We start from the raw sequence: 27,003 nt of genomic DNA on the forward strand, positions 1-27,003 counted from the left end.
CCCAAAACCCCAAACCCCAAATCCCAAACCCAAAACCCCAAACGCCAAACCCCAGATCCCAACCTCAAATTCCAAATACCAGACTCCAAATTCCAAACCCCATACCCAAAACCCCAAACCCCATACCCAAAACCCCAAACCCCAAATGCCAAATGCCAAACATCCCCTGTGAGCTTTTGGGAACGGCTTTGGATTGACCTGAGCCGGAGACAAAGCTTGTCCCTTGTCCCTTGTCCCTTGTCCCTTGTCCCTTGTCCCTTGTCCCTTGTCCCCAGGCGCTGGGGTGAGGGACAATGGGGAGGGGGACACGGGGGTCACCTCTCCCGGGTGTCCCCGGGACATCGATGGCAGCGGGGACGCCGAGCGGGGCTGGCGGCGGATGCGACATCGGCGACAAACACCGGGGGGCGCGCCGGGCCCGTCAGTGCCACCGAGCGGGGACAGCGCCGGTCCCCTCCCTCCGCCGAGCGCGGAGCTGTCCCCTGCGGGCCACAGGAGCTGTCCCCTCCTGTCCCGTGGTCCTTGTCCCCTCCTGTCCCATTGTCCCTGTCCCCTCCTGTCCCATGGTCCTTGTCCCCTCCTGCCCCATTGTCCCTGTACCCTCCTGCCCCATGGTCCTTGTCCCTTCCTGTCCCATGGTCCTTGTCCCCTCCTGTCCCCTCCCTGGCCCAGGCTCTGTCCCCTGCTGTCCTTGTCCCCTCCTGTCCCTGTCCCCATGGCTGTCCCAGCCCCAAACCCCACCGGCTGCAGCCCCACGCCTTGGGGACACGGTGACACAGTGCCACCCCCTCCTGTCCCCCTGCGCTGGGCCCAGGGGACACGAAGGGACTAGGAGGGACATGGAGGGACATGGAGGGACACGGAGGGACACTGGGGGACCCCGAGGGACACCAAGGGACACTGGGGGACACCGAGAGACACCGAGGGACACCGAGGGACACAAAGGGACACAAAGGGACACTGAGGGACACTGGGGGACATGGAGGGACACAGAAGGATGCCGAGAGACATAGAGGGACACTGGGGGACACAAAGGGATACTGGAGGACATGGAGGGACATGGAGGGACATGGAGGGACAAAGAGGGACACTGAGGGACATGGAGGGACACAGAGGGATCCTGAGAGACACTGAGGGACACTGAGGGACACTGGGGGACATGGAGGGACACGGAGGGACACCGAGGGACATGGACAGACACCGAGAGACACAGAGGGAGGCTGAGGGACATGGAGGGACACCGAGGGACACAAAGGGACACTGGGGGACATGGAGGGACACAGAGGGATACTGAGAGACACTGAGGGACACTGAAGGGCATGGAGGGACACTGAGAGACACTGAGGGACACTGAAGGGCATGGAGGGACACTGAGAGACTCAGAGGGACACAGAGGGACATGGAGGGTTGCTGGGGGACACAAAGGGACACTGGGGGACACAGGGAAACATGGAGGGACACCGAGGGACACAGAGGGACACAGAGAGACACTGAGGGACACTGGGGAAGATGGAGGGACACCAGGGGACATGGAGGGACACAGAGGGATGCCGAGGGACATGGAGGGACACTGGGGGACACGAAGGGACACTGGGGGACATGGAGGGACACTGAGGGACACTGAGAGACACTGAGGGATACTGAGAGACACTGAGGGACACTGAGGGACATGGAGGGACACTGAGGGACTCAGAGGGACACAGGGAAACATGGAGGGACACCGAGGGACACGGAGGGACACAGAGAGACACTGAGGGACACTGGGGGAGATGGAGGGACACCAGGGGACACGGAGGGACACAGAGAGACACTGAGGGACACTGGGGAAGATGGAGGGACACCAGGGGACATGGAGGGACACCGAGGGACATGGAGGGACACTGGGGGACACAAAGGGACACTGAGGGACAGTGTGGGACACCAAGGGACGCTGAGAGACACAGGGGCACACTGGGGGACCCTGAGGGACACCGAGGGACACACTGCATAGTGAAAGAAGCTCTGGGAAAAGCCCCAAATGCTCCCGGTGTGTTTGTCGTTGTTTGGGGTTTTCTGTAGGGCAGGCGGCTCCCTCCGCAGCTCCCTATAGGGTATCCATGGGGCAGGGAGGTCTCCGCTTTGCCCGTGCCGGGAAAAGGCTGGAAAAGCTGCTGGAATATCTGAGCCCGTGTGCTGGAGCTTCCCGGGTGAGCTCAGGTACCAGAATAACCCCGGGGACAGCGCGGGGACAGCGCGGGGACAGCGCGGGGACAGCGCGGGGACAGCGCGGCTCCCTCGGGCCACAACACATCCCGGTTTTGGCTCGCTGGATTTCAGGAATCAGCGGGCGGGACTGGGAGCGTGTCCCGGGATAAAAACACCCGCAGGGCTCGGCCCGAGCTGCTTTCCTTGGGGAATTGGGCAAAAAAAATCCCTGCGGTTTGTCCTGGCTGCCCCCAGGGGCGGGGAGGTAACGGCGAGGGGACACCCTGCTTGTGTCGCTGTCACCCGGGGACTCCGCTTGTCCCCGGGGTGCTCGACCCTCCTCTCTCAGCTGGGTTTTTGGGCAAGGAAAGGGATTTTGGGCAGCAAAACTGGAATCCTGGCTGCCTGCACCCGCTCCCATCCGTTCCAGAGTGGGAATTCTTGAGCGTCACCTTCTTGCGCTTCTCCCAAAATCTTTCCCGGGATTTCGGATCTTTGGGGTCACACCGGTGGAGCTGGGAATGGGAACAGCTCGGAGTCCGTGCGCTGCACCCAAAAATTCCCTCTGGGATCTGCGATCCTCGATCCCACCCCTCGGGGCTGCCAAAATTCCCGTTCCCGGCTCGGGAATCGCCCGCTCCCGGCTCCTGCCTCTCCCTTCCCGCACGCTGCCGGCGTCAGCGGGAATTCTGTGCCAAAGAGGGATGGAGACAGGGAAAGGTTTCGCTTTTCTGCTTCCAAGTCTCCCCCCAGTGAGGAGCGGGGTCCCCTCGGTGCCACCCCGCTGTGTGTCACTGCAGTCCTGAGCTGCAGCTCGTTCGCCCATCCCGAAATATTCCCTGTGGGCAGGAGCACCGGGAATGGACCGGGACTCGTCCCTTTGTGCCGGGGCTGATTTGATGGAGGCTTCGGTCGCTCCTGCCTTTTTTAGCACCTTCCAAAATCCCGAATTCCCGTTCCCCGCCTCTCTCCAGCCATTTTCCCTCCCAGCACCGACCAGCAGCTCGCTCTTCCCAAAAATCCGGAGCATCCCAGGCAGGAGGGGGGATGGCTCCACACCAAAAACCCCACCGCTATTCCCATCCCTCCCTTCCCAGAGCTGCTGCTCACTCCCTCCTTTGGGATTTCCAGCGGGAATTTGCTGCTGGATCAAAACAGGAGCCCCAAAACAGGGGCTGGAGGGAGCAGGACATAGAAAAAACCAGGGGAGATTTCCCCCCATCATTCCCAGTGAGAACCACAGCGCTCTCCTGCTTTTTTCCTCTCTTTATTCCAACCATCCGCTTTGGTTACAGGTCTGAAAGGGTTGGGGGGGGGTTTTTTGGTAGCTGTTGTGGTGGATTTTTTTTTAAATTTTCCTCTCCTGTGATCCGCCCCCACCTGCTGTAATATTATAAAATCCTACAAGACAGAAACGAGCAGTCGGTATAATAAATATCTGTTAGTCCACAAAGTTAAAGTGCTTTGAGAAGGGCTGTGAGAAGCTCTGTCCTGGACTGGGGATGGGGAACATCTCGGGCGTGTAGTGCAGTAGGAAGCTCTGGCTCCGGACGTGGCCTCTCCTGAGTGAGCAGGAGCCGGGACAGGCATTGGAAGCACGGCCAGGGTGTCCCCTGGGTGTCCCCGCCCAGGGCAGGGCCGCTCCGGGCTGGGCGAGGTTGGGACAAGGAGCGGGACGCCCCCTTTGCACAGGGGGAAAATCCCGATTTTCACAGTTTAGTCTCGCTCCGAGACCTCCGAGAGCGCGGGGACAGGGACAGAGGCGGGGACAGCCCCCCCGGTGCCCTGAGATCCGCGGCCGCTTTCCCTGAGGGCGCCCAGGGCAGGGTGGGAGCGGGCACGGCCCCCGCGCTGCCCCTCGGCTCGGCTCAGCCGCCCGCGGAGCATTTGTGCGTCTCCAGCATCCTCCCAGCGCCTCCCGCTCCGCTCCGGGCTCTGCTCCCACCTCCCCTCCCCGTTCCCACACCCCAACTCCAGTCACCTTCCGAGGCTTTTCCATGCAAATTCCCAACGCGTGGTGCGCCGATTCCCGACCTCCCTCCCACACCAAACAAAAAAAAAAAAAACAACGACCCGAGCCCCCCTCAAGCAGGAGGGGACTCGCCGGGGGCGTCCCAGCCCCAACCTCGGGAGGCAGCGGGCATCCCACAGTCCGGAGGAGGCCGAGGGCCGGCTCCTCCTCCTCCTCCTCCTCATCTTCATCACATGCAAGGAGCGGCCGCGCCCTGAGCATCAGCGCATGCATGGCTGGCCGGCGGGGCCGCCACCGCGTGTCGCGCCCTCCTCCCGCGGCTCCGCCAGCGAGGCCGGCGGCGAGGGGCGCTCAAAGCCCACGGGCAGGGCGAGCGGGACGGCGTCAGTGGAAGAGCTCGGCCAGGGCCACCACGAGCAGCAGCCGGAGCCACGAGGCCGGCACGGCTGGGGCATGGCCGCGCTGCCAGAGGAAGCGCTGGTGGTCCATCAGGTGCTCCTTGACCAGCGCCTGGCGGAAGCCGTCCTCCTCGGACACGCAGACGTAGCGGCCGTAGTGCTCGCGGCTCACGCTGGGGATGAAGTGGAAGCAGTCGTGCTGGGGGTGGGAGGTGTTGCAGCTCTTGATGAGCACGTCCTCGTGGTACCAGTTGTAGGTGGCGTAGTGGGACTCGATGGAGCAGTTGAGGTAGTAGCGGGACTGCAGCATCACCGAGACGTTGTGGAAGTCGTCTGCGGGGACACGGGGTGAGGGTGGGTTAGCTGGGAGCTGTCTGGGCTTTAGTGGGGTGGGGGAACGCTCAGAGAGAGTTTTGAGTTCTCTTCTGAGAGAGAACTCCTCAAAATTTCTGCTCTGCCCTGTTGTTGCTGCTCCCATGTCTCTGCCTGAGAGCGCTGAATTTCAAAATTATAATAATTCAGAGGGAGGGGGTTTGTGTTTTCTATTTCAGGGGAGGCTCCTGCCTTCCTTAGCAGACACCTGTCTGTTCAAACCGAGACAGATGACCTGTCCAAACCCATCCAAACCAACCCAAACCTGCCCAAACCCATCCAAGCTAATCCAAACCTGTCCAAACTCATTCAAACCCATCCAAACCCACCCAAACCCATCCAAACCCACCCAAACCCATCCAAACCCTCCCAAACCCATCCAAACCCATCCAAACCCATCCAAACCCATCCAAACCCACCCAAACCCATCCAAACCCTCCCAAACCCATCCAAACCCATCCAATCCCATCCAAACCCACCCAAACCCACTCAAATCCATCCAAACCCACTCAAATCCACCCAAACCCTCCCAAACCCATCCAAACTCATCCAAGTCCATCCAAACCCAACCAAACCCATCCAAACCCATTCAAACTCATCCAAACGTTTCCAAACCCGCCCAAACCCACCCAAATCCATCCAAATTCATCCAAACAAACCCAAACCTGTCCAAACACAGCCAAACCCACCCAAACCCATCTAAACCAACCCAAACTCATCCAAAGCCTGGAGAATCCAACAATTCCTTCCCCAACCCCAACATCTCCACATACCTTCCTTGACGTCACCCCTCTGGCAGCTTCCTTGCCACGAGTCCAAGTTCAGGTTCTGGAGCACGTCCCTGGGGGATGGGAACAGAAATAAGCACCAAGAGAACTTCAGGAACTGGTGGTTCAGAGATGGGAATCTCCCCCATCCATCCCAGTTTCAGAAGGTTGGAGATGACCAGCGTGATGGATCCATGCAGAGCTCTCCAAACTCTTGGGGACAGGGGTTGGGTTTCCAAAACCCTTCAGGGAAGGGATGGATCCACACAGAGCACCCCAAACATTCAGGGAGAGGAATCTGCACAGAGCACCTCAAATTCTTGGAGAGAGGGGTTGGGTGCCCAAAACCCTTCAAGGGAGAGATAGATCCACACAGAGCACCCCAAACTCTTGGGGAGAGGGACTGGATGCCCAAAACACTTCAAGGGAGGGAGGGATCCATGCAGGGCACCCCAAACTTTCAGGGAGAGGGATTGGGTGTCCAAAACCCTTCAAGGGAGAGAGGGATCCACACAGAGCACCCCAAAGTGTTGGGAAAAGGCATTTGGGTGCCCAAAACCCTTCAAGAGAGTGATGGATCCACACAGAGCACCCCAAAGTGTTGGGAAAAGGCATTTGGGTGCCCAAAACCCTTCAAGAGAGTGATGGATCCACACAGAACACCCCAAACCTTTGGGGACAACGCATCCACCCCAAACCCACGCACGCGCTCAGCCCAGGAGGGGAATGCTGGGGGTGTGGGCGTTTGCCCGGTGGCATTGGGGTGGGGATGGCCCCCCACACCTGCTGAGGGCCAGCGAGAGGCAGGAGCCGTTGGCCCAGCCGCAGTAGGGGTCCCTGGCCAGCACGCAGCTGTGGCAGTTGTTGCGGTAGGCCCCGCACATGTCCATGGGCAGCTCCAGGACGCGGCGGCTGGAGCCCACGTAGAGCACGGCCTGCGGGAGGAGAGCACAGCAGCGGTCATTCCGTGTCCCAGGGGAGGTCAGGAGGGAGCTGGAGCTGCTGGAAGGAGGCCAAGGAGATGCTCCGAGGGTGGAGCTCCTCTGGAGCCAGGCTGGGAGAGCTGGTGGTGCTCAATTGGAGAGGGGAAGGCTCCAGGGAGAGCTCAGAGCCCCTTGCAAGGCCTGAAGGGGCTCCAGGAGAGCTGGAGAGGGAATTTGGAGGGACAGAACACAGGAAATGGCTTCCATTCCCAGAAGGCAAGGATGGATGGGATATTGAGAAGGAATTGTTCCCTGGGAGGGTGGGGAGGGGCTGGGATGGAATTCCTTGTGGCTGCTCCTGGATCCCTGGAAGTGCCCAAGGCCAGGGTGGGCACTGGGGCTTGGAGCACCCTGGGATAGTGGAAGGTGGGGCTGGATGATAATTAAAGGTCACAGGGTGATCACAAAAGGTCCCTTCCAACCCAAATAGTTCCATGATTTCACTCCCAGACCCCGGGGCTGGCCCTGACCCTCCCATGCCTGACCCACCCCATTCTCCCACCCCCGGAGCAGGGACCCACCCTGGTGTGGTCCAGGATCATGGACTGGATGGGATCCTTGTTGGGGAACACCTGGATCTCCACGATGTTCTGCACCCCGTCTGGCAGCTCCACCACCTTGTGGATGGACCCCTTGTCTGGGGAGAGAGAGGGCACAGCCCTGGTGAGGGGGTGACAGTGCCAGGAGGTGCCTCCTGGACCTGACACCCAGCGAGGGCAGGAGCAGCACCCCGAGGGAACAGGGCTGGGAATCCTCGGGGTTCCCCCTTCCCAGTGGGATCCCTTCTCCCCTCAGCCAGGGGAAGGGGAAGCCCAGCTCGGGCAGGACCCCCAGGGGACTCTGTGCCCATCCCACAGCCCTTCCTGTGGGATCAAGCTGCCCAGGAGGACCCTGCAGACCCAGGATTCTGCAAATTTTCTATTGCCCTGTCCCTCTGTTTCTCTCTATTTCAACTCTATTTCTCTGTTTCTCTCTTTCTCTGTTTCACTCTAACTCTGTTTCTCTGTTTCTGTCTTTATTTCAGTTTCTCTCTATAGCTCAGTTTCTCTATTTCTCTCAATTTCTCTGTTTCTCTCTAACTCTCTTTCTCTGTTCCTATATTTCTCTGTTTCTCTGTTCTTGTATTTCTGTTTCTCAATTTCGTTGTTTCTCTATTTATTACTCTATTTTTCTATTTCTCTTTCTGTTTCTCTTTAACTCTGTTTCTCTGTCTCTCTCTAACTCTGTTGCTCTATTTTTCTATTTATCTTTCTCTGTTTCTCTGTCTCTCTCTAACTCTGTTGCTCTATTTTTCTATTTATCTTTCTCTGTTTCTCTGTCTCTCTCTAACTCTGTTGCTCTATTTTTCTATTTCTTTTTTTTTTCTGTTTGTCTCCATTTCTCTGTTTCTACCTCACTTGTTCTGTCTATTTCTCGCTATTTCTCTTTCTTTCTTTCTTTCTTTCTTTCTTTCTTTCTTTCTTTCTTTCTTTCTTTCTTTCTTTCTTTCTTTCTTTCTTTCTTTCTTTCTTTCTTTCTTTCTTTCTTTCTTTCTTTCTTTCTTTCTTTCTTTCTTTCTTTCTTTCTTTCTTTCTCTTTCTTTCTTTCTTTCTTTCTTTCTTTCTTTCTTTCTTTCTTTCTTTCTTTCTTTCTTTCTTTCTTTCTTTCTTTCTTTCTTTCTTTCTTTCTTTCTTTCTTTCTTTCTTTCTTTCTTTCTTTCTTTCTTTCTTTCTTTCTTTCTTTCTTTCTTTCTTTCTTTCTCTGTTTGTAACTGTCTCTATTTCTCTGTTTCTACCTCTCTTGTTCTGTTTCCCAATTTCTCTCAATTTCTCTGTTTCTCCCTAGCTGTAAAATCCCAAATCCATCACTCGTGGGCCCCAATCCAACCCCAGCCACCCACCGAGAGCCGGCTGCACTGTCTCCATCACAAAACCAGCAATTTAAACCCCTGCAGGTCCCTCAGAGTGCCAGGGAACACATCCCACAGATGGGAGGCACCAGCACAGCTCGGGCAGCACCAAAAACCAACAGAGCTGCTCTTGGGGAGCGATTTCTGCCCCCCCAGCATGAAGCGTGCCCGCCTCCCCCGTGCCTGGGACGCTGCCCGCAGCCCGCCTGTGCCCACACAGCCAGCCTGGCAGCGTTCTGCTGTTCCCGAAATTTGGCGGCTCGCCGCTGCCTGACGAACATATGCCAGGCTGGGCACGCAGCCCTGCCCGCGGGGAATGTCCCTGCGCGGTGTCCCCGCACCTGTGGCCAGGTAGAGGACGTTGTAGCGGTGCCCGTCGGCCGCGGGCACCTCGTGCACGCCGATTTTCTGGTAGCGGTGCTTGTTGTGGAACAGGGGGCTGCGCGACGGGGACAGCGGCTCCACCCGCTCCTCCACCTCCGGGTGGCTGTCCGCGATCTTGAAGGTCTCGCTCGGCGTGTGCTGCCCCGAGGGGACGCACTGCGGGACAGGAGGGGACAAAGGGGACACTCAGAGGGTGCTGCCCCGAGGGGACGCACTGCGGGACAGGAGGGGACAAAAGGGACAATCAGAGGGTGCTGCCCCGACGGGACAGAAGGGGACAAAAGGGACACTCAGAGAGTGCTGCCCCGAGGGGACACGCTGAGGGACAGGAGGGGACAAAGGGGACACTCAGAGGGTGCTGCCCCGAGGGGACGCACTGCGGGACAGGAGGGGACACTCAGAGGGACACTCAGAGGGTGCTGCCCCGAGGGGACGCACTGCGGGACAGGAGGGGACAAAAGGAACAATCAGAGGGTGCTGCCCCGAGGGGACGCACTGCGGGACAGGAGGGGACAAAGGGGACACTCAGAGGGTGCTGCCCTGAGGGGACAGAAAGGGACAAAAGGGACAATCAGAGGGTGCTGCCCCGAGGGGACAGAAAGGGACAAAAGGGACCATCAGAGGGTGCTGCCTGGAGGGGACAAAAGTGACCAGAGTCAGAGGGTGCTGCCCCGAGGGGATCCAACGCAGACACAAGGGACAGAAGGGGACAGAAGGGACCATCAGAGGGTGAGATGCTGCCCCGAGGGGACGCGCTGCGGGCAGAGGGGACAAAAGGCAGAGTCAGAGGCGGGCGGGGCGCTGAGGATGGCAGTGGAAGGGACAGCTCTGCCCCACGGGTGTTGTCACTGTGCCCGTGCCAGGTGCCCTCTGAGATCCTCTCTCCCCGTGCTTCCCATGAAGGGATCAGACCTTTTCCAGCCTCCCTCCATTCCCAGCTGGTCCCTCCCTCCGTGTCCCCTTCCCGGGGTCCCCCGGGCCTCCCTCACCTGGCCGGGTTTGACCTCGGGGGTGGGGCCGTTGTAGCCTTTGAGCCGCGATGCCCTGAACACGTTGTCGATGTCCCCGAAGGAGTAAACGCAGACGGCAGAGCTCCCCCTGAGGGGACAACGACAGGGTCAGGGGGGACATCGGGCTGTGCCCGCCGCCGTGCCTGCTCCAGCTGTTTTCCAGCCCTGGATTTGGGCCAGGGCCCCTCACCAGGTGTTGGTGAAGAGCCCGTAGACCTTGGAGTGCCGCCAGTCACCGGCAGGGACGAAGAAGACGTCCTGGAGCCAGTTGAAGTTGCCCTTGGTGACGGGGTCCACGCAGATCAGGGTGGCCTTGAGGAACGTGGTCCACTTGGAGGCTGAGAGGGAGCTGGTTCCTCCCCTGTCCTCCTGGGGGACAGGGACAGCAGGGAGGGAGTCAGGGTTTGGGGGAGAACACCCCAAAATGCCCGTCCTGATGGGGAACTGCGGGATGCTGCCACAATCCCGTTCCTGCCATCCCGGTGAGATGGAGCAGGGAATTCTCTCCCCTATAAGGCTGAAGGACAAGGCTGTGCCCCTCTCAGAGGGGCCAAACCAAGCCTGGGTCAGCCCAGAGGAGCTGGCACGTGCCCTGTCCCCCCCAGAGCTGTCCTGGCTGCCAGCCCAGCCCGTCCCCAAGGTACCTTACACAGCTGGGCCACCCGCGAGATGTTGCGGGGCGCCTCGGGGCTCTTGTCGGGGTTGTCCTCGCGGAAGAAGTAATAAATCTTGTCCTGGTGAGGCTCCTCGTGCCTCAGCGTGGTGGCCTTGACAAACTGAGGGTCTGGGGAGGCAAGGGACAGAGCTTGGACCTGGTTTCATCTGGTGGGGACAGGGCAGGGAGTGGGACATGGCTGTGGCCCAGGGAATGACAGCTCCGAGCCCAGGCTGGCCCTGCTGATCCTTGGGAAGGCTGAGCTAGAACTGAGACTAGATAGAATTAAATAATAAAACAGGGATTTATTAAAAGGATCTCCCCAATGGATGCACCCTGGGCAGCACAAGAGCCAACCAAGATGAGCCAAAATGGTCACAAAAATGGACACAAAGGTCTCTGACTTTTGTAAGTTCTGCTTCATTTGCATATTGGAATTAATTGTCCAGTTGCAGCTTTAGGTTATGAAATCCCATCCTTCTTGTTTTTCTCTCTTCAGCCCACATTGTTTGTGCCCTTGGGCCTGAGATTTGGATCATTTGGCCTTGGTCCCCAGCTAGAGCGGGAATTGTTTTGCTCTGTGCAGAGAGCTCACCATCCCCTATCTCAGCTCACCAGACCCACACACTAAAGCAGAACAGAATCGGAAAATACAAAAGCTAAACCTGAGGCATCAGTGCCACCTTCCCAGTGCCTCCTGCCCGACTGCACAAACTCATTCCCTGGAGCCTGGGGAAGCCCAGGCAGCCACAGAAACCTGAGTCCCTCCTGACTCTGGGAGCTGTTGTGGGAAGGAAGGAAGGACGGATCCCTCAGGAGGAGCAATCCGTGCTGTGCGTTGGGAAAACCCCATAACACCGTTCCTAATAACGCACCCCTGGGTCCCTCTGAGCATCCTGAGCTGCTGTTTCCATCGCAGGGAATCTCCAGGGATCAGTCTGGCAGCCCTGGGGCTCTCAGGCCTGCCTTGGTTTCCCCCTCCCTGTTTTATCCCCCTGTCACTTTAATTCCATTTTTATCCCATTAATCCCCCATTTTCCCCCCGGGAAGCCACCACAGCAGCCACCACAAGCCCAGGGAAGTGGAGCAGGGTCCTTTCCCCATGTCCCCTCCCTGGGTTTGGCCTGACTGGGGTTTGCCAGGGCCCCTGCCTGCAATGGAAGTTGCCCAATGCTGCGGGGCAGCTGCCACATTTTGCATTTTACACAACCCAATTTCCTTCCACCCCGCAGGAGGGACTTGCCAGCCTCATTTCCCCATGCCTCAAGGACAGGGAAGTCTCTTTTGTGCTGGTTTGGGACAGGGCTCAGGGGAACCTGGCTCCCTGCTGGCTGGCACCGAGGGCACCTGATCTGTCAGATTGAGCTTAGGGGGCACTGGGGCAGTACAGCTGCACCACAAACTGGAGTTTCTCTAGTGGGGAATCAACATTTAACTGTGGATTTCCCTCAGCACAAAATTCCATTGCCAAAGAACCAGGAATTTCCAGTTCTTGATGTCCATAAAGTGCTTCAAGAAGATCAGGGAACCAATAACACCAGTTGGTTATGGGATTGGTCTTGTGGGCAGCCTCACACCAATATTTCTCACCACTGGGTATTGGCCACTCCTTGGCTGGCACTGGCACTCCAAACAGGTCACAAAGGGTTTGTTTGGGCTTGAACTGGTCAAACATTTGGTGTCTGAGCCTGCTGACTTGGCTAAAGCAACCCAAACTTTCATTTTTTCGTGGATCTACAGCCATATCTGCACTGCAAAAGCCAGCAAAGCAAAACTAATGAGTTTTGCTTAATCCGACACCCACAAGAGGCTCTGGAGCTTCTCCCGCCCCTGCCCCAGGGAATGTCCCCCTGCCAGGAATGTCCCCTTGCTGGGAATGTCCCCACTCACTCTGCATCACGGTGTCACTGGTGTAGAGCTCTCCCCCGCCCCTCACGCGGCGGAACCGAGGGATCTTCCCGTTCTGCTGGCTCTTCTTGATGGTGGAGTAGATGTCCTGGCCTGTGGGGAGAGGATGAGGGGGAGGGAAAGCAGCCAGGACTTCCTGGGCATGGCAGGGATGGTGGGTGTGGAACAGGAATCCCAGTCCTTGAAGGGTGGCAGGGACACATTCTTGGAAGGATCCTCACCTGTCCCCACACCAGGCCTGGAGCAGTGGGGTCACTGCAGGCCCTCCTTCCCGGGTCCCTCCCAACCCAAAGCATTCCCAGTTCAGGTATCTCCTTCTGAGATCCCTCTTGACCCAAAACATTCCTGATTCAAGTCCCTCCTTCCCAGGTCCCTCTTGACCCAAAACATTCCTGATTCAGGTCCTTCCCAGGTGCCTCTTGACCCAAAACATTCCTGATTCAAGTCCCTCCAAGGTCCCTCTTGACCCAAAACATTCCTAATGCAGGTTTATCCTCCCAAGGTCCCTCTTGACCCAAAGCATTCTTGATTCAGGTTCCTCCCAACCCAAAGCATTTCCAAAGAATTCCCAATTCAGGTCCCTCCTTCTGAGGTCCATTTTGACTCAAAACATTCCTGATTCAGGTCTCTCCTTCCCAGGTCCCACTTGACCCAAAGCATTCCTGACCCAAAGCATTCCTGATTCAAGTCCCTCCTTCCAAAGTCCCTCCTGACCCGAAGCATTCCCAATTCAGGTCCCTCCCAACCTAAAATACTCCCAAAACATTCCTGATTCAGGTCCCTCCTTCTGAGGTCCCTCCCCACCAAAACATTCCTGATTCAGGTCTTTCCCAGGTCCCACTTGACCCAAAGCATTCCTGACCCAAAGCATTCCCAATTCAGGTCCCTCCCAACCCAAAATACTCCCAAAACACTCCTGATTCACGTCCCTCCTTCTGAGGTCCCTCCCCACCCAAAATATTCCTGATTCAGGTCCTTCCCAGGTCCCTCCTGACCCAAAGCATTCCTGATTCCCAATGTTCCTCCCACACAGAGTCCCCACCCACGCCCCCATGGGAATCTCCAACCTCTGTCCCAACGGGATGTGCATTTCCATGGGGACAAAATGAGGAGAGCCAAGGAGACAAAGCCCTCAGAGAAGCCTCAGGGGGTTGCTGTTTGTCCCAGGGAGGCTTTGGGCACAACAAAACCACGGGAAAACGGGAAAATGGGAAAATATCCCTCTTACCATCGACCACGACGAGGGTGTTGGAGTCAGGGGTGAAGGGAGCAATCCCTCTCCCATCCCAGGGCTGGCTCTCCTTCCTCTGTGTCTGGGGAAGGACAGAAGGGGATCCTGAGTGGGGTCAGGCCGGGTTTTCCCCGCCCAGGAAGGGGGAAGGATCCGTACCACGTTCCAGCAGGTGGGAGCGCAGGCGCCGGTGCCGCACACGAGGAGCCCGTCCCCGTACTGCTCCACCAGGGTCAGGTAATTCCGGCTGTCCTCCTGCAGGGGGAGAGGAGCCTGGCCATGGCACAGAGCCCCCAGCACCTCACGGATTCCCAGACCCTCCCTGGGTTTTCCCAGATCCCCTCATCCAGACGGAGCTCATGAGGAGCACACACAGCTCCTTCAACCAAATACTCCAGCCCTGCCCATCCCGCTGTTCCCTCTTCAACCCAAATCCTCCCCATCCCGTTATTCCTTCAACCCAAATCCTCCCCATCCCGTTATTCCTTCAACCCAAATCCTCTCCATCCTGTTATTCCTCCTTCAACCCAAATCCTCCCCATCCTGTTATTCTCTCTTCAAACCAAATCTTCCCCATCCCCTTATTCCTTCAACTCAAATCCTCCCCATCCTGTTATTCCTTCAACCCAAATCCTCCCCATCCCGCTGTTCCCTCTGCAACCCAAATCCTTCCCATCCCATTATTCCTTCTTCAATCTAAATCCTCCCCATCCCGTTATTCCTTCTTCAACCCAAATACTCTCCATCCTACTATTTCTTGAACTCAAATTCTCCCCATCCTGTTATTCCTTGAACCCGAATCCTTCCCATCCTGTTATTCCTTCAACCCAAATCCTCCCCATCCCGTTATTCCTTCTTCAACACAAATCCTCCACATCCTGTTATTCCTTCAACCCAAATCCTCCCCATCCCGTTATTCCCTCTTCAACCCAAATTCTTCCCATCCCATTTTTCCTTGAACCCAAATCCTCCCCATCCCATTATTCCTTCAACCCAAATTCTCCCCTTCCCATTATTCCTTCAACCCAAATTCTCCCCTTCCCATTATTATCTCCTTCAACCCAAATCCTCCCCATCCCATTATTCCTTCAAACCAAATCCTCCCCATCCTGTTATTCCTTGAACCACCCAAATCCTCCCCATCCTGTTATTCCTTCAACCCAAATCCTCCCCATCCTGTTATTCCCTCCTTCAACCCAAATCCTCCCCATCCCATTGCTCCCTCACAGGTGGGACCTACCAAATTCCCAGAGGACACGCACTGGCCTTCATTTCTCACCGGGAACTCTTCCTAGGATAAAGGAGAGGGAAACGTTTCCATTCCTGCTCTCCCAAGGCCACCAGGCATGGGGTCAGCCTGCCACAAGGTCACCAAAACCCACGAGGTGTCCTTGTCCCCCACCCCTGGCACTTGAAATCCAGCATGAAGGCCAGGCTGGATGCCAGTGACGAAATCTGAGCATTGCTGCTCCCAAGTCAGAAAGGATCCCTGGCTGGAAACATCCGGGATGGATCCAGAAAGGATCCCATGGAAAGAGCCAGGATGGATCCAGAAAAGATCCCTGGCTGGAAACATCCCCCCTGCACAGCACAGAGGACCTCAGAGGGATCCCACCAAAGCAAGAACCCACCCATGGCCAATGCAGGAGATTTAACTCTAATCCTAACCCTAACCCTAATCCTGGCTGGAAACATCCAGGATGGATCCAGAAAGGATTCCAGGATGGAAACATTTGGGATGGATCCAGAAAGAATCCCCAGGAAACATCCAGGATGGATCCAGAAAGGATCTAAAGCTGGAAATATCTAGGATGGATCCAGAAAGGATCTAAAGCTGGAAATATCTATGATGGAACCAGAAAGGATCCCCACCTGGAAATATCTAGGATGGATCCAGAAAGGATCTAAAGTTGGAAATATCTATGATGGATCCAGAAAGGATCCCAGTCTGGAAACATCAGCCCTGTGGGGCAGTGAGAACCTCCAAGGGATCCCACCCAAGGTAGAACCCGCCCATGGAAAACACAGAAAATTTAACACTAATCCTAACCCTAATCCTAACTCTAATCCTAAACCTAACCCTAACCCAGAGGGATCCCACCCTGGGAAGAACCTGCCCATGGCCAGCAGGGGATATTTAAGCCTAAACCTACGCCTAAGCCTAACCCTAAATCTAACCCTAACCAGGGGGGACCCTACCCAAGGTAGAACCCGCCCATGGCCAACAGGGTAGACTGAACCCTAACCCCAACCCCAACCCCAACCATTCTTTCCGGCTGGGATTTTGTTTCCTGGCAGGATGGAGCCGGCTGGGCAGACACCAGGCTCCTCCAGGCCTGGAATGTGGGTTGGGAGATGGATCCCAGACCCTTTTGATGGGGTTTTGCTCCAAGCCCGTTAGCGGCGCCCCTCACCGTGTAGTTCTCACGCGTTGCAAAGTCGTAGTAGTAGAGCCTGCCCTCGCCCCCGACGTAGATGGAGGAGGTGTTTTCCTGGTGGAAGAACACTGGGAACCTCTCCCTCCGTGGGAACACATATTCCTTGGCACCTGGGAAGGGCACACACCTCAGGGAGCTGCTCTGGGGGCACCCGCTGAGCCCATCCCTTCCTGTGCCCTTGGAGGATGGACAGGGTTTGGATCTCAGAAGAAATGGATCAACAGGGTGTGGATCTCAGGAGGATGGACAGGGTTTGGATCTCCAGGAAAGATGGAGAGGGTGTGAATCTCCAGGAGGATGGACAGGTTTTGGATTCCAGGAGGATGGACATGGTTTGGATCTCGGAAGGATGGACATGGTTTGGATCTCCAGGAGGGATGGACAGGTTTTGGATCCCAAGAGGATGGACGGGGTTTGGATCCCAGGGCCAGGAGGGATGGACAGGATTTGGATATCCAGGAGGAATGGACAGGGTTTGGATCCCAGGAGGGATGAACAGGGTTTGGATCCCAGGCCAGGAAGGATCAACAGGGTTTGTATCCTAGAAGGGATGGACAGGGTTTGGATCTCAGGAGGGATGGACAGGTTTTGGATCCCAAGAGGATGGACAGGGTGTGGATCCCAGGAGGATCAACAAGGTTTGGATCCCATAAGGGATGGACAGGGTGTGGATCCCAGGGCCAGGAAGGATGGACTGGGTTTGGATCTCCAGGAAGACGGACAGGGTTTGGATCCCAGGATGATCAACAGGGTTTGGATGCCAGGAGGGATGGACAGGGTTTGGATCCCAGGTCAGGAGAGACAGACAGGGTTTGGATCCCAGGAGGGATGGACAGGGTTTGGATCTCCGGAGGGATGGACAAGGTTTGGATCCCAGGAGGATGGACAGGGTTTGGATCTCCGGAGGGATGGACAGGGTTTGGATCCCAGGATGGATGGACAGGGTTTGGATCCCAGAGCCAGGAGGGACAGACAGGGTTTGGATGCCAGGAGGGATGGACAGGGTTTGGATCTCAGGGCCAGGAGGGACAGACAGGGTTTGGATGCCAGGAGGGATGGACAGGGTTTGGATCCCAGGCCGGAGCCCAGGTCTGACAGATGAAAGTTTCACCACCCCCAGACTCCATGTCCCAGACAGGAACAAAAAGTGACAGCTAGCGTTCAGACGTCCCAGCTGGCAGCAGATCCGTCTGTCTGTCCCTCTGCCCTTCCTCTTTCACATCCCACCTTCTCCAGCCCCCCTTCCCTTCAAACCCCTGCCATTCCCGCTGCATAGGCTGGGTGAGGCTGGCCCTGCTCCCCCCCTAGGACCCCAAAATCCCGAGGTGTGCTCGGGGATCGCTCCGGGGCTCAGGGCCGCCCTCTGCCCGGCACTCCGAGCTCTCCATCCCCGCTTTTCCCTCTCCCAAACACAGCGGCCTCTGCCCTGGGCAGCGCTCCCAGAGCTCGGCCAAAGGCTGAGAACGCCGCTGGAGCTGGCAGCCGCCACTGTCGGGTAATTAATCAGCGGCGCGTGGCTCTTAATTGCCAGGGCTGGCACTTGGCACTGCCCCGCCCAGCAAGAGGCGCCTCGGAGGTCAGCGGGGCGCTGGATTCCCGCTGGGTTTGGGGGTTATCCCCATCTCCTGCGCGTCTCTCATCCCTTAAAACAAGCAGAGTTTTCCCAGCAGGGCTTGGGGAAGCTGCCAGAACCATCCAGGTCCGATTTGGGGACACAATGAGGGGACAGCTCCCTGTGCCCTGACCACCCTCCCTTTTGCCCTGCCCAGCCTTCCCTGTGCCCAAAGGCTCTGAGAAACCCTTGAGCCCGAGCTGGAGAAGCTGGTACAGAACCTTCCAGGCTGATTCTGCAGCCAGGCTCAGTCCCAGCCTGCCCAGGAGAGACACAATCCCCTTCCCAAAAACCCCATTAAAGTGCCGTGAGCCCATCACCAACAAGCCTCGAGGTGGTCCCTCATCCCTTAAAACAAGCAGAGCTTTCCCAGCAAGGCTTGGGGAAGCTGCCAGAACCATTCAGGTCCGGGCTGGGGTCACAATGAAGGGACGGCTCCCTGTGCTCTTCCCCTGGGACCCTCCCTTCCTGCCCCTGTGTCCTGCTCAGCCTTCCCTGTGCCCAAAGGCTCTGAGAAACCCCTGACGCCGAGCTGGAGAAGCTGGCACAGAACCTTCCAGGCTGTTTCTGCAGCCAGGCTCAGTCCCAGCCTGCCCGGGACAGGCACAATCCCCTTCACACCATGTCCATTCCCAAAAACCCCATTAAAGTGCCGTGGCCCCATCACCAACACACCTCGAGGGGATCCGCGCAGACCTCACCAAACTTTGAAACCCCAGCCCCTAAAGCTCTGCAAACCCAGGCAAATCTCCAAGTTTTGAGTTGCAGCTCCAAACTCAGCTCCTCCTCCTCCTCCTCTCCCACACTTCTCTCCCGCTGCCCTGAGGCTCCTTTGGGGGGGCTCTTCCTGAGTTCCCCGAGCCCCGCCGAGCTGTGAGCCACAAACAAAGCAGCCCTAAACAATCATTTGGCCGGCGCCGAGGTTGTTGTTTATCCTGCAGCTCCCCGGGGACTGAATCAGAGCCGAGAGTGGAAACAGCTCTGCCAGCCTCCAGCGAGCCTGGGCTGGGCTCGGAGCTGGCAACGGAGCCTCCGAGCGCTTCCAGGAGCGCCTGCTGCGGTCCCTGTAGGGCTGGGGTCCCTGCAGAGCTGGTCCTACCTAAACCCTGCAGAGCTGGTCCTAAACCCTGCAGAGCTGGTCCTACCTAAGCCCTGCAGAGCTGGTCCTAAACCCTGCAGAGCTGGTCCTACCTAAACCCTGCAGAGCTGGTCCTAAACCCTGCAGAGCTGGTCCTACCTAAGCCCTGCAGAGCTGGTCCTACCTAAACCCTGCAGAGCTGGTCCTAAACCCTGCAGAGCTGGTCCTACCTAAACCCTGCAGAGCTGGTCCTACCTAAGCCCTGCAGAGCTGGTCCTAAACCCTGCAGAGCTGGTCCTACCTAAACCCTGCAGAGCTGGTCCTACCTAAGCCCTGCAGAGCTGGTCCTACCTAAACCCTGCTGGTCCTAAACCCTGCAGAGCTGGTCCTAAACCCTGCAGAGCTGGTCCTACCCAAACCCTGCAGAGCTGGTCCTACCTAAACCCTGTAGAACTGGTCCTACCTAAGCCCTGCAAAGCTGGTCCTAAGCCCTGCAGAGCTGGTCCTACCTAAACCCTGCAGAGCTGGTCCTACCTAAACCCTGCAGAGCTGGTCCTACCTAAACCCTGCAGAGCTGGTCCTACCTAAACCCTGCAAAGCTGGTCCTACCTAAACCCTGCAGAGCTGGTCCTACCTAAGCCCTGCAGAGCTGGTCCTACCTAAACCCTGCAGAGCTGATCCTAAGCCCTGCAGAGCTGGTCCTACCCAAACCCTGCAGAGCTGATCCTAAACCCTGCAGAGCTGGTCCTACCTAAACCCTGCAGAGCTGGTCCTACCTGAACCCTGCAGAGCTGGTCCTACCTAAGCCCTGCAGAGCTGGTCCTACCTGAACCCTGCAGAGCTGGTCCTAAACCCTTCAGAGTTGGTCCTAAACCCTGCAGAGCTGGTCCTACCTAAACCCTGCAAAGCTGGTCCTACCTAAACCCTGCAGAGCTGGTCCTACCTAAACCCTTCTGGTCCTAAACCCTGCAGAGCTGGTCCTACCTAAGCCCTGCAGAGCTGGTCCTAAGCCCTGCAGAGCTGGTCCTACCTAAGCCCTGCAGAGCTGGTCCTACCTAAACCCTGCAGAGCTGGTCCTAAACCCTGCAGAGCTGGTCCTACCTAAACCCTGCAGAGCTGGTCCTAAGCCCTGCAGAGCTGGTCCTACCTAAACCCTGCTGGTCCTAAACCCTGCAGAGCTGGTCCTACCCAAACCCTGCAGAGCTGGTCCTAAACCCTGCAGAGCTGGTCCTAAACCCTGCAGAGCTGGTCCTACCTAAGCCCTGCAGAGCTGGTCCTACCTAAACCCTGCAGAGCTGGTCCTACCTAAACCCTGCAGAGCTGGCCCTACCTAAGCCCTGCAGAGCTGGTCCTACCTAAACCCTGCTGGTCCTAAGCCCTGCAGAGCTGGTCCTACCTAAGCCCTGCAGAGCTGGTCCTACCTAAGCCCTGCAGAGCTGGTCCTACCTAAGCCCTGCAGAGCTGGTCCTAAGCCCTGCAGAGCTGGTCCTACCTAAGCCCTGCAGAGCTGGTTCCAAGCCTTGCAGAGCTGGTTCCAAGTCCTGCTCTGCCTGCAGCAGCTTGGGTTCGGGAAGGGGTTTGGATCCTGGTGGGATGGGGGAACATCCCTGCACCCCAAGCTGTGAGTCTGGGGTTTGAACAGCATCAGGAGATGAGGGTGAGGCGGCAGAGGGCACCATCTCAGCGCCAGAAAAGCGTGGAATTGTTGGCAATGGAAGAGACCCTAAAGTTCATCTCATCCCACTCTGTGCCAAGGGCAGGGACAACTTCTGCTGTGCCAGGGCGCCCCAAGCCCAGTCCAGCCTGGCCTTGGACACTTCCAGGGACAGGGCTGTGTCCCATGGTGTCCCCAAATAATGGGACATCTCTCAAAAGCTGCTTTTGACACTGCACAGAAAGGCCCGTGCCCTTGGATGGCCCGGCCCTGCCATCACCCCTGTCCCTAAATCCATCCCAGAGCTCCAGGGGACACAGGGCTCATTCCCAGAGCCTGGCTGACCCCTCCGAGCCCCCGTGCCCTGCGTTTGCCACCAGCCCCGCGGCTCGGGTGACAATCAATGGCACCACTGTCCCTGGAAATGTCCCCGCTGCGGGGCCTGAATGGGAGAAAGGGCGGCTTTGTGCTCGGCTGAGCTCCCGCCAGAGGGGAGGGAGCGGGGACATCAAATCAGGGACAGGGCCATCAAATCGGGGACAGGGACATCAAATCGGGGACAGGGCCATCAAATCGGGGACAGGGACATCAAATCGGGGACAGGGCCATCAAATCGGGGACAGGGACATCAAATCGGGGACAGGGACATCCTGGATGGTGCCTGGGGGGAGGGAGGGGATCAGGGACACCAAATCAGGGACAGGGACATCCTGTAGAGTGGCTGGGGGGAAGGAGGGGAGCAGGTATTGGAACTAGGAGATGCTCCAGATGCGATGGAGATCCTACAAATAGACATTGTAATATTGGGTTTTTTGCAAATATTAAAATGGATTTTAGATGTGTGGTGTTGAAGTAAGTTTGCTATAAAGATATGGATTTTATTCCTCTGGTTCATTAAGCCTGATATCAGTGTGCTGTGTCACAGTGCCTGCAGGGATGGGATAACACCCAGTGAGCACAGGGTGAGCACACCTGGGCAGATGTGCCACACAGGGTGAGCACACCTGCACAGATGTGCCAGCCAGCAGCACTCACCCTCTGAAGGCAGAACTGGAGGGGATAGAAAGGAACTAAAACCACAATCCAGGAATGCACATGCTCTGAAAGAGCAGAGCCAAAGCAGAGATATGCTAAACAATTCTCAGAACATGTAAACCAGTTTGGGGAAAAGTTTACTGAGCACAAGGGTCTGTGAATATGCAAAGGGCTGATGTAATTAAAGGTATTTAAGGGGTTAGGGTTAAATTTGCCCTAAACCAGGACATATCCCCAAAGATAACAGGGGGCTCTTGGCTGATGCCACAAAACCTTTGCTCTGTGCTCCTTGCTCCTATTGTCCTTTATTTAACTTTCTGCATTTTCAGGAGAGTGAACGTGTTTCTCACAGAGAGAGGGGAGCCTTTGGTGACAGAGCAAGCGGCTCCCTGTGGGACCAAGAGCCCCTTGAGAAGCACCAGGGTATCCCAGAGCATCCCAAAGCATCCCAGAATATCCCAGAACATCCAAAACATCCCAAAGCGTTTGGGAGCATCCTGGAGCATCCCAGAACATCCCAGAGCATCTACAAGCATCCCAGAGCATCCTGGAGCATGCTGGAGCATCTCAGAGCATCCCAAAGCATCTGAGAGTGTCCTGGAGCATTCTGGAGCATCCCAGAGCATCCTGGAGCATCCCAGAACATCCCAAAATATCTCAAAGCATCTGGGAGCATGCTGGAACATCCTGGAGCACCCCAGAGCATCCTGGAGCATCCTGGAGCATCCCAAAACACCCCAGAGCATCCCAAAGCATTCTGGAACATTCCAGAGCATCCTGAAGTATTCCAGAGCATCCCAGAGCATTCTGGAGCATCCAGGAGCATCCCAAAGCATGCCAGAAGATCCCAAAACATCCCAGAGCATCCCAGAACGTCCCCAAGCATCCCAGAGCATCCTAGAGCATTCTGGAGCACCCCAGAGCATTCTGGAGCATCTCAGAGCACTCCAAAGCATCCTGGAGCATCCCAAAGCATCTTAGAGCATCCTGGAGCATCACAAAGCACCCGGGAGCATCCTAGAGCATTCTGGAGCATCCTGGAGCATCCCGGAGCCGGCTGTCCCCACCCCCGGAGCAGAGGGGCAGCGTGGGCTGCAGCCTCTCCCGGCAAACCCCGTCTCCCGGCCCGCCTGGGGCTGAGTCAGCACTGCCTCTCCCTCTCCTCTCTCCTCTCTCCTCTCTCCACATTCCCGGCTGGCAGCGCCTCCCGCAGCCCAGACGCTCCTGAGTCACCGGCTCGCACCGCTCCCGGCTCCGGAAAAAAAAAAAAGAATTTCTGGGATTAAGCCCTTGTCTGACTTCTTCTGATTGCTATGGTGTGATTTATAAATCTGTGCTGCCTCACCCTTCACACGAGACTGAAAATGGAATAAAAGGTTTTAAAACGCCTCTCAGTTGTCCCATGGCTGGGTCAGGAAAGGGTTAAATCCGACAGGAATTCTGTGGGGATGCGGAGCAGGGTGGAGGGGATGGCACTGATGGATAAAATCAGGATCTGAAGTAAAGCATTTATCTGAAATATTTATCTGAAATAAATGGAAGTGGAAGTGGGATGGGAGCAGAACCTGCTGGGTTCCAGGAACTGGGACGGGCATGAGGCACTTCCTTCATTTCCTGCCCTTAAATCCCTTCAAAGTGGGAAAAACCTCGGATTGTGAGGTGGGAGAGCAGGGAAGGGAGTCTGTCTGGCCCTGGAATTGTCCATTCCTGGAATTGCCTTCTCCTGGAATTGCCCTTTTCTGGAATTGTCCACTCCTGGAATTCCCCCCTTCCCCCCTGGAATTGCTGTCTCCTGAAATTGCCCTCTCCTGGAATTGCCCCCTTCTGGAATTGTCCATCCCTGGTGCTGCCCTTTCCCTGGAATTGCCCTTTTCCTGGAATTGCCACTCCTGGAATTTCCCTCCCCTGGAATTGTCCCCTCCTGAAATTGCCCTTTCCCTGGAATTGCCCTTTTCCTGGAATTGTCCCCTCCTGAAATTGCCCTTTCCCTGGAATTGCCACTCCTGGAATTTCCCTCCCCTGGAATTGTCCCCTCCTGAAATTGCCCTTTCCCTGGAATTGCCCTTTCCCTGAAATTCTCTCTCCCCGGAATTGCCCTCTCCCTGGAATTGTCCTTCTCTCTGTAATTCCCCCTCCTGGTATTCCCTGCCCCTGGAATTGCCCTCCCCTGGCACTGCCCGTTCCCACCCGGCCCCTCGGCCGAGCTGTGCCACCCCGAGCTCTCCGGTCGCTGTCACCGGCCGGGGACACGGGGCCGAGCCGCCAGCACGCGGCAAACCGGGACTGGCACGGGGCAAACCAGGATTGGCACGGGGAGCCGGGATTGGCACGGGGAGCCGGGATTGGCACGGGCGCGGTGCCGAGCGCTGGCAGCCGAGCCCCGCCGCCCAGGCGGCCCCGGGAAGTGTCGCCGTGACGGGTGGCAGCGCTGTCACTCGCGGTGGCCCCGATGGCACTGCCACCTGCTCCGCTGCCCGCGCAGCCGCCGCGCGTTCCCCGGCTCGGATTCCTCTCCCCAGCGCCGTGACACGTTCCCACCTCGGTGTCAGCGCGTCCGGCTGGGATCGGCGCGGGAGGCAGCAGGAAACGCTGACTGGAGGGCTGGGAATGTGGGAGTGTCCCTGGATGTCACCTGGGACGCTCTCATCCCGGCTCTGAGTCAAGGGCGAGCAATCCCGGAGCTCCACATGGATCCCGCTGCTGGGATAGCGCCGGGAGCTGCCTGGATGCGGTGACAGCGATCCCTGTCCCATTGCCACTCTCGATGAGGTGACACCGAGATCCCTGTCCCACTCTCGATGAGGTGACACCGATCCCTGTCCCAGTGCCAGCCTTGGATGCAGTCACACCGGTGCCAGTCTGGATACAGTGATACCAAGATCCCAGTCCCACTCCTGATGTGGTGACACCACGACACCACTTCCTGTCCCATTGCCAGTCTGGATGTGGTGACACCGAGATCCCTGTCCCATTGCCAGTCGGGATGTGGTGACACCTGTCCGTGTCCCACTCCCTCTTCCTGCAGGATGTGTGACAGCAGCCCAGGTCCCCTTTTCCCAGGACTGTGATTCAGGGCCTCTCCCTGAGTCACTCAGGACTCCATCCCAGCTCCCAAACTCCGCACTGCGGCTGGAGTTTCATCATTCCCTCAGGCCAGGCCGGGCCAGGAGCACAATCCCTGCATTTCCCACCTTCCCAGGGGCACAGGGACACCCCAGGGTCCCCTCTGTCCCCAGAGCAGGGCTGGATTCACCACACTGCCGCCTCCCTCCTCCCTGAGCTCCAGCAAGAAGCCAAGCTGCATTTTCTCTCTCTTTTCTTTTTTTTTTTTTTTTTTTAGACATTCTATAAATTCCCAAATTGAGGCATTTCAGGAAGAGGAAATATGTCTCCAAGGAGCTGCTGTGCTAAGTTCTCCTTCCAGCGTGACTTTGCTCAAAGGGAACAGAGTGACACGAGGGAACAGTGTGACACTGAGAGGGGGGGCACAGCGGGGACAGGAGAGTCCTGTTCCCATGAGATGGACGCCTCAGGCAGCCTGGTGGGACAGGAAGGTCCCATTCCCATGGGATGGAGCCCTCAGGCAGCCTGGTGGGACAGGAATGTCCCATTCCCATGGGATGGAGCCCTCAGGCAGCCTGGTGGGACAGGAATGTCCCATTCCCATGGGATGGAGCCCTCAGGCAGCCTGGTGGGACAGGAATGTCCCATTCCCATGGGATGGAGCCTCAGACAGCCTTGGCAGGCACTTGGGACAGAGCCTGCAGCAATGGGGGTTTTTATAGGAACAGCCTGACTGTAAATGAGGTATTTCAGGAGTTTTGGGCAGGTTTGCTCTGACCTGCCACAGAAAATTTGAACAGTTGTGACTGTGAGGTCCCAGCACCATCCCACACCTCATGTGAAGTGACACATTTCTCATTCTCTGGACGGGTTTCCGAGAAGGAGGCGAAAGGAGAAACGTAAGTGGCAAGAAATGTGTGGAGGCCACTTCCTCTGCTGTGCCCTCCTGTCCCCAGCCTCTGCCAGGGCTGCACCCCAGGAGCAGGGTCCTGTAGCCCCAGAGTGCCCAGGGACACCCCTCTGGAGAAGGAGAGCCTGGAAGGAAAGGTGAGCGATCACCCCAGGCTGAGGGATCACCCCAGGGCAGCCCTGCCGTGTTTCGGGTTGTCCCGTGCCCCAACCTGAGTCATTTCTCAAGGGAAGCAGAAGCAGGAGAGCAGAAGTGACCGTGACACCTCCAGGTTTCTGTCCCATCCCCCAGGAGCTCCCTCCGGGTCCAAATCCAACCCTGGCCCCACTTTTGTTCCCTCCATGTTCCTATCACAATCCCCAGGAGCTCCCTTGGGGTCCAAACCTCACCCTGGCCAGGCTCTCAGTCCCTCCACATTCCTGTCCCTCTCCCCAGGGGCTCCCTCAGGGTCCAAATCCCACCCTGGCCCCATTTTTTCTCCCTCCACATTCCTGTTCCAATCCCCAGGAGCTCTCTTGGGGTCCAAAGTCCACCCTGGCCAGGCTCTCACTCCCTCCACATTCCTGTCCCTCCCTCTGGGGGCTCCCTCAGGGTCCAAATCCCACCCTGGTCCCACTTTTGCTCCCTCCACATTCCTGTCCCAACCCCCAGGAGCTCCCTTGGGGTCCAAACCCCACCCTGGCCCCACTCTCACTCCCTCCACGTTCCTGTCCCTCCCTCTGGGGGCTCCCTCAGGGTCCAAATCTCAACCTGAACCCATTTTTTCTCCCTCCACGTTCCAGTGCCAAACCCCAGGACCTCCCTCTGGGTCCAAACCCCACCCTGGCCAGGCTCTCGCTCCTTCCACATTCCTGTCCCAACTCCCAGGAGCTCTCTTGGTGTCCAAACCCCAATCTGGCCCCGCTCTCACTCCCTCCACGTTCCTGTCCCTCCCTCTGGGGGCTCCCTCAGGGTCCAAATCCCACCCGGGTCCCACTTTTGCTCCTTCCACGTTCCTGTCCCAACCCCAGGAGCTCTCTTGGTGTCCAAATCCCACCCTGGTCCCACTTTTGCTCCTTCCACGTTCCTGTCCCATCCCCCAGGAGTTCCTTCAGGGTCCAAACCCCAATCTGGCCCCGCTCTCACTCCCTCCACGTTCCTGTCCCAACCCCAGGAGCTCCCTCAGGGTCCAAACCCCACCCTGGCCCCACTCTCACTCCCTCCACGCTCCCCTCTCCTGCCCAGCTCAGAGCTGACAGGATCGAGTCCACCTGTCCCTGCTTTCCTGCTCTCCCCTGGCCCTGAAAGGAGCAGGGACCCCCAAAAACTCCTGGAGAAAGCAGACAGCGTCTGGCTGAAGCGAGCCATTCCCTGCCAGGGCTGTGTGTCCATCCCACCCCGAGGCTGGAACGTGGAGCAGAGAGTCCTGGTGGAATTCCCGGTGTTCCAAAGGCAGCCCGGCCTCTCTCGTGCCCCTGGGGC

At 57.3% G+C, this 27,003-nt stretch overlaps 1 protein-coding gene across 1 annotated transcript in view; it reads right to left on the bottom strand.

The window, feature by feature from the left end:
- Positions 1 to 3,435: 3,435 nt before the first annotated feature.
- The window catches only part of LOC134425122 (semaphorin-7A-like), a 31,262-nt gene continuing 7,694 nt past the window's right edge, over positions 3,436 to 27,003 (bottom strand). The window contains exons 2-14 of the mRNA XM_063169412.1: positions 16,167 to 16,300; positions 14,993 to 15,043; positions 13,912 to 14,007; positions 13,750 to 13,834; positions 12,504 to 12,614; positions 10,603 to 10,742; positions 10,149 to 10,327; positions 9,938 to 10,046; positions 8,906 to 9,104; positions 7,198 to 7,313; positions 6,477 to 6,628; positions 5,700 to 5,767; positions 3,436 to 4,887 (exon numbers count right to left, since the gene is read on the bottom strand). Coding sequence (XP_063025482.1) covers positions 4,541 to 4,887; positions 5,700 to 5,767; positions 6,477 to 6,628; positions 7,198 to 7,313; positions 8,906 to 9,104; positions 9,938 to 10,046; positions 10,149 to 10,327; positions 10,603 to 10,742; positions 12,504 to 12,614; positions 13,750 to 13,834; positions 13,912 to 14,007; positions 14,993 to 15,043; positions 16,167 to 16,300 — 1,787 coding nt within the window. The 3' untranslated portion in view covers positions 3,436 to 4,540. The remainder of the gene's footprint in view (positions 4,888 to 5,699; positions 5,768 to 6,476; positions 6,629 to 7,197; positions 7,314 to 8,905; positions 9,105 to 9,937; positions 10,047 to 10,148; positions 10,328 to 10,602; positions 10,743 to 12,503; positions 12,615 to 13,749; positions 13,835 to 13,911; positions 14,008 to 14,992; positions 15,044 to 16,166; positions 16,301 to 27,003) is intronic.

Source organism: Melospiza melodia, chromosome 15, assembly GCF_035770615.1.
Source record: "Melospiza melodia melodia isolate bMelMel2 chromosome 15, bMelMel2.pri, whole genome shotgun sequence".
Taxonomy (NCBI): domain Eukaryota; kingdom Metazoa; phylum Chordata; class Aves; order Passeriformes; family Passerellidae; genus Melospiza; species Melospiza melodia.